The sequence below is a fragment of the Cyphomyrmex costatus genome, unplaced genomic scaffold, assembly GCF_001594065.2.
Source record: "Cyphomyrmex costatus isolate MS0001 unplaced genomic scaffold, Ccosl1.0 scaffold436, whole genome shotgun sequence".
Taxonomy (NCBI): domain Eukaryota; kingdom Metazoa; phylum Arthropoda; class Insecta; order Hymenoptera; family Formicidae; genus Cyphomyrmex; species Cyphomyrmex costatus.
Window position 1 is genome coordinate 1 of NW_017278598.1, and position 7,170 is coordinate 7,170.

Genomic DNA, 7,170 nt, shown 5'->3' on the forward strand with positions numbered 1-7,170 from the left:
AGCCGTCTTGCATTTATTCCGACAATGGAACGACGTTCGTGGGTGCTCATGGTCAGCTCAAAGTGTTCTTTAATATTTTACGCGACGACCAAACGCAAACACAAATAGCTAATTCCTTGCGAAAACACGAAACTGCATGGAAATTCATTCCTCCTAACGCGCCTCACTTTGGCGGTTTGTGGGAGGCTGCAGTCAAAGCCGCTAAGCGTCATCTTATCCGAATAGTCGGGAAGACATCCTTGTCTTTCGAAGAATTACAAACAATTTTTTGCGAAGTAGAGGCCATTCTAAATTCACGCCCTCTCACTCCGTTAACCGAAGATCCTAACGATCTTAGTTATTTGACCCCAGGACATTTCTTAATTGGCACCGCGCTGAATAGTTTCCCTCATCCGGATTTAACTAATGTAAATGAGAATAGGCTAATACGTTGGCAGCGTGTCGAACAAGTCAGACAACATTTTTGGCGCAGGTGGAGCCAAGAATATCTGCATACCCTCCAGGAGCGATCCAAGTGGAGGACAAACAAGGGTGATCAGCTGACACCCAACCAAATGGTGCTCCTGAAACAGCCGAATCTAGCACCTCTCCAGTGGTTGTTGGGTCGCGTTGAAGAAGTTCATCCAGGAACTGATGGCAACGTGCGGACCGCTACCGTCCGTACCACAAAGGGTCTTTTCACTAGACCATTAACCAAGCTTGCTATCTTACCAATAGAAACCTAGCGTTTCATTTCGTGTGTTAAAAATAAGTTAATTTTACGATTATATTTTTCTCTCATTCCGCCATATCAATTTGTTCGCGTCGAATCGTCTCTTTGTTCACGCGAAATCATATTAGTTACCGTCAATATGTTTTGCATATAAGCAGTCAAATGTATGTGATTTAGTCATAAGACTTAGCATAAGTATTATCGCCGTCTACAACCGTCATGTAGCCGTCGTGTTCTATTTCTGTTTTCGTTTTGAAAGAAAATCCTTTCAACGGGGGCGGCCTTTGTTCGATATTTCGTAAGTTGGCGCGTGTCACATTTAACGCTCGCGTTATCTTTAGACCAATAGCGTGACTGGACACTGCTCTGGCACTTTCTTATCGTTCGCGACGCGCTTGCGACTCTTCGGTTATCTTCGCCCGCGGTTCGTTCCCTCTCTCCGTGCGAGTCCTGCGCGATCCGTTCGTTACCGTTTCGATTGCGATCCTTCTGGATCCTTTTTATTATTACCATTGTAACCGTCGATGGCGATCATTTAATTGTTACCGTTACGCTCTCTAAAGAGCTATCGATCCCTGTATCACCGTGCGTGCTCGTGCAGTTGATAAAGTCAAGTATTTACTTTCTAAGTGCCTTTGCATCATTTTGGGAGATCCTTCCGCGGCTCCACCGATAGTCAGTTGCCGCAAATCCGTTGTTGGCAACAGCCTCCTCAACTGCAGAGGAATACATATTGTTCGACCACGCTTCCCGAGAGGATTCATACCGGGAAAACGCGTGGGGCCAGCCTTCGCAGCGTTACAACGCGAGGCACGGCCATCTCACACGAAACAGGATCAAAACACCCAAAAACACGATTTTTGCGGTTTTGACCCCCACATTTCTCAAAATCGTGACGTGATAGGCACTTTTGGACCCCAGAATCATGTTCAGAGCACAAAAATACGTCAAAAACCGGTCTCACATAAAAAAAAAAAAAAGTGAATTTTGTAGACCTGTGTTATTTCACTTTTTTGAAATTTTGTTTATTAGCAGAATTGTAATACATTCGGATGATAGTTGCAAAAAAACATTTAAAATGCTAATCGACACCAATTCTAACGTCATATCTAGTTATTAAAAACATGATTTCTTCTTACATTTTGTAAAGGAACAGATTTTATTTACATATAAAAATAATGATATTCCATCGATTTGGCGTATATCATGTCGAATCATTTTCTGAACAATTGTTAGTTTACTTTCAGAAATATACGTATAATTTTAATAAATATATAAAAATATTTCGTCTACTATGTTCATTTATATTTTTATTTATTAAAAGAAAGTTCTGAAAAGAGAAAAAAATAGGATTTAATTGTAGAATCTCTGACGTTCTGATCTCACACCTTACGGGCAAGACCACACTAAGTTCTTACAAACTTGAATGTGACTTTCTTCCTTTATTGATGCTAAGCGGCCGAGATTACCAGAGAAAGCATTTTTGGTTGTCAGAAAATAAGCGACAAGGCGAGAAGGACAAAGGCTTCGGCGCTGAGCGAGAACGAGCCAGACAGCGATAGAGAATCTATCGTCGCTCTGTGATCGTCTGTTTTTAATTAATTGAAAACTGCAAATTCGTTGTCGACAGTATTTCGGCTTAAGCCCGATCTACAATTGCGTAAACGTAGTTGTAGTTGTAAGAATTGACTAATCACAGTTGTATACGAGGAGAATATTCGACTGTCATTGGTCAATTCTTACAACTATAACCACTTATAACTACGTTTACGCAGTTGTAAATCGGGCTTTAGACCTGTTACACAATACGCTACTGTAGCGACTGAAAACGATTGGATTCGATTCCTCATATTATTCTGCGAAAAAGAATCTATAAGTGATTATTAAAAAATTACAATTTTTTGTTTAAAAAATCTAAACTTTGAACGAAAATTTTGAAAAAATTTTGTACGCTAAATTGGGTCAAAGTGAACATTTTTGGTCTCTTAGACTTTTTTCATAAAATCAATAGTTTTTGAGATAGAAAATGTCAGAGCTTCAAAAATGACTAGATTTACGATTTTTGTTCTCACGAACTAATTGTCCAATCAGTACGAATAAAAAACGAAAATTTTCGGCCGATCTTAAACTTTAATGTGCATTTTTTTTATTTTGATCCGTACTGTTATTGACAGTGAAAACTTTATTAGAATAAAGCTCTGAATGCTCGTCCGCGGCGGGTGAGCGGTCTCGACGCTGCGTTGCCACGTCGCGCGTCGACGCACCGAGCATGTTGCCACATGTTACATGCTGTGATGGCTGGTGCACACACCTTCCGTAACAGTAACCATAAGACGTACTGTAAGAATTAGCCAATCACAGACGAAAATACTTTTGAACTCTTAATTCTGATTGGCTGATTCTTACGGTATGTATTACTGTTACGGTAGGTGTGTGCGACAATCCTGACTCGGCGTCGTGTCGAAATTCGAGACAGCTCACGCTCCGCGGACGCGCATTCAGAGTGTCATTCTAATAAAGTTTTCACAATACGGATTAAAATAAAAAATAATTCTTATTGTAGTTTAAGATTGGCAGAATATTTTTATTTTTTATTCATGCTGATTGGATAATTAGTTCGTGAGAACAAAAATCGTAAATCTAGTCATTTTTCAAGCTCTGACATTTTCTATCTCGAAAACTATTGATTTTATCAAAAAAGGGCTAAGTTTACATTTTTTAAACAAAAAATTGTTTGTAACTTTTTAATAATCACTTAAACAAATGAAGAGTATATAGATGCTTTTTCGCAGAATAATATGAGGAATCGAATCCAATCGTTTTCAGTCGCTAGAATGTCTATCGTGGTCTCGAGCGTATGGTGAGAGATCAGTATGCTGGAGATCCCTGTTCAAATCCTGCCGTTTTTTATCCTTTTTGCTAAAAGAAAGCTGTTTCTGAAATATGTAAAGTTATTCATAAACAAATTAAGCCAAATATATGTATAATTATTATATTAAAAGTTATACGTGTATGGTTTCAAAAGTTTTAAACAATTATATAGGAAAAATATATATTCCGAATTACTTTATTCAATAACAAATAAGAAATTATTTTAGAATTGCACAAAATATAAATGCTTAAAAAAATAATTTTTTAATTTTTAATTTTAATTTTTTTTTTATTTTTAATAATTTTTAATAATTTTTTAAACGTCAAAAAAGTAATTTTAGAAAAAATTAACCTTGAATATAAATATAACAAAATTACTTATATATCATTGTATACATATAAAATTGTAAATAATTATGTATAAGCAATTTTTAATAAATTTTTCTCCAAACTTTCCTTGGTTTTTGTTTAAACAAATAATGTTTTCTCATTTTGATTATTATTACTAATTTTATCATATTAAAAATTAAAAAATATTGAATAAAAAAGATATTTAAACGTACGTTTATATAAATTCACAATGTCTTATAACAATTTCAAAAAAATTTGCAAATATAAAGACTTGAATTTAAAAAAAAATTATAAAATGTGTGTGTGTGTAAAATATATATATATTATACTTCTTTTTGGAATAGGAACAATGTATTTTCTCTCTGTCAGAGAATATTTCGATACGTGTGTTTAGATTATTGAAGTTTCACTCGACAATCTGGATATATCTTTATATTCGCGTATCATATCATCACAGTAGTATTGGCATACTGAACAGTAAACGGCCTCTCTTGTGCGCCGATATGATCTACTGCGCGGACCGTTACGCGTAATGCTGCGCGCGTAATAAAACAACGGCGCGAGTCTAGCCTTATTGTCACCCGCGTTTTGACATCGTTCCTACGCGATAGTATTATTATCAGTGTTAGTTTAATTGTTAAAAGTGAAGTGTAACTGAAGTGTAGTGTATTAGTGTATAGTGTGTTTTTGGTATCCTCAAGATGAGAAAGAATTCCAATAAAAAAGTACTTCTCTTTGCTAAGAGAAAGTCAAAGAAAGGAGGATGGTTAAAAAGGTTAGTATATCTATATATTTATATAAAAAGAATAGTCATAAAAGTGGTGTCACATGCTCGTTACCATTTAAAAAACTCGATATATTTTTATTTGTTTTTATATATTTCATGTTATAATTAATTGGATAGGATTATAATAGCAAATTATAAATAATCGACATAATGATACTTTTCTATTCATACATTCTATATTTTATTTGTAAAAGTTATAATCAAAAAATTAAATATAAAAATCGACTCTCGAAAATTTCAAATACAAAGAATAAATAGGCTAATGAGAGTAAACTCGCTGTTATCAATGCGAAATCACAAAAAACAATATATATTCGTTAACAATCAAAAAATGTCATATATAAAATACTATACGTTTCGGCCTAACATCCGGGCCATCTTCAGTAGTAAATTCACAAAAAAGACATGGATCTGTAGAAAAGTGGTCACTCTCAACGTCAAACAATCAAATCCACATGGTTGGTAGGTCATGTGCAAACGACAAGACGTTAATCTAAGTAAAAATTAAAAATTAATGACAATGATTGAAGAAAGATGAAAATGAACACTCACCGACAAATCCATGATTAACAAGATAAAGTTGTATTAAAGAAATAAAAGACCACCATCAGACAAACAACAAATTAATATAAAACAAGTCAAAAGATAAAAATCCGAAGATAACATTTTGGTGGTCACGATTTAAATGTAATAATAGTAAACAGAACAACTCTAAGAGGAGCAACGATGTATCGATTTATCTCGCAGTAACCTCGATGAACATAAATATCCAATAAAGTCGTACATACAGTTATAAGCGCATGCGTGTAACCAACGATACAGGAATCGATATAATTCTTCCAATCAGATAACAGAGATCACACAGATATATCGAAGTCATAATATATCACACATTCAAAAAGAAATTCACCGAAATTCATTAAGTAAGGAAACATAAGAATGGTGCAAAAATTCAGTGTCTGACTGTAAATTCAAGCTGTGATTTTGTAAATTTATATGTAACATTTCTGCTATTTGTCTTTTATATGAAAATCTTTCATTGTCTAAAATCTCTACATCGTTCCAACAAAAATCATGATCAAAATTAATTCTATGTTCCGAGACAACTGAGAAATTGCCACTGGTCTTTCTAATATCATTCTTATGTTCCTTAATCCGAGTGTTCAATGTTCGCTTCGTCTGACCAACATATGTGGCATCACAATCTTTACAATGGATTTTATATACTACATTCTTTTTCGACATCCTGCCCAATCTATCTTTCTGTGCCTTTATACAACAATTTAACTTATTAAGGCTAAAAAAGGCCATATTAACATTAAGATTTTTCAATAAGCGTTTAAGTCTACATGAAACGCCTGCAACAAAAGGAAAAGGGAACCAAGATATAGGAGGTTCATCAGCAGTACTAGCAGGCTGGGCAGTTTGTCTAGAAGTTTTCTTATTACGTAAAGACTTTAAGCGCTCATTAATAACATTAAACACCAAATCCACCGGATAGTCATTATTAAGCAATGTTTCAATGACGGTAATAATATTTTTTTGATGAAATTTTGGACTCGATAACAGAAATGCTCTATCAACTAACCCCATAATCGTGCCTTTTTTCTGGGAAAGAGGATGTTGAGAAAGGAAGTTTAAATATCTACCCGAATACGTAGGCTTATGAAACCAGTCATACTCAATCGTCAAATTATTTTTAATAATGGTGATGTCGAGAAAATTAAGCGAATCCCCCCCAATCTCCAAAGTAAACTGCAAACGTGCGTGAAAAGAATTAAAAATAGCAAGAATCTCAGAAGTTTTATCACAAGGAACAGCCATCGCAATATCATCCACATATCTAACATAAAATGGGATCTCTAAGTTTAAAGAATTTAGTGCTTTAAGTTCCAAATCTTGTAAAACGATATCTGCAATAACTGGAGACAAAGGAGAACCCATTGGCATACCAAATTTTTGTCTATATATAATATTGTCAAATGAAAAAAATGTTGAGTCAAAAATCAATTTCAGTCCTCTAAGGAATTCTATTTTAGAAAAGGAAGTATTGCTACGAATTTGTGACCATCTATTATTAATACTTTCCAAAGCTAAATCAATTGGTACGTTGGTAAACAATGAAACAACATCAAGCGAAATCAAAATAGAATCCACATTTAATTGTATGCTGTCTAACTTTTTGATCAATTCAAAGCTATTTATAATTGACCTAGGAGAATCCGAACTGACTTGAAAAATAATTTTGTGTAAGAATTTGGCTAAAGGGTAAAGAGGACTATCCACAGCAGAAACAATAATTGTCGTTTGCACATGACCTACCAACCATGTGGATTTGATTGTTTGACGTTGAGAGTGACCACTTTTCTACAGATCCATGTCTTTTTTGTGAATTTACTACTGAAGATGGCCCGGATGTTAGGCCGAAACGTATAGTATTTTATATATG

At 34.5% G+C, this 7,170-nt stretch overlaps 1 protein-coding gene across 1 annotated transcript; it reads left to right on the forward strand.

Annotated features, from left to right (window-relative positions):
- Nucleotides 1-108: 108 nt before the first annotated feature.
- Nucleotides 109-725, forward strand: LOC108777480 (uncharacterized; the record flags this gene model as incomplete). The annotated part of the gene is made up of 1 exon (XM_018544393.1): nucleotides 109-725. A coding segment is annotated over one exon (617 nt), but the record flags the coding sequence as incomplete, so codon positions are not given.
- Between the last annotated feature and the right edge of the window lie 6,445 nt (nucleotides 726-7,170).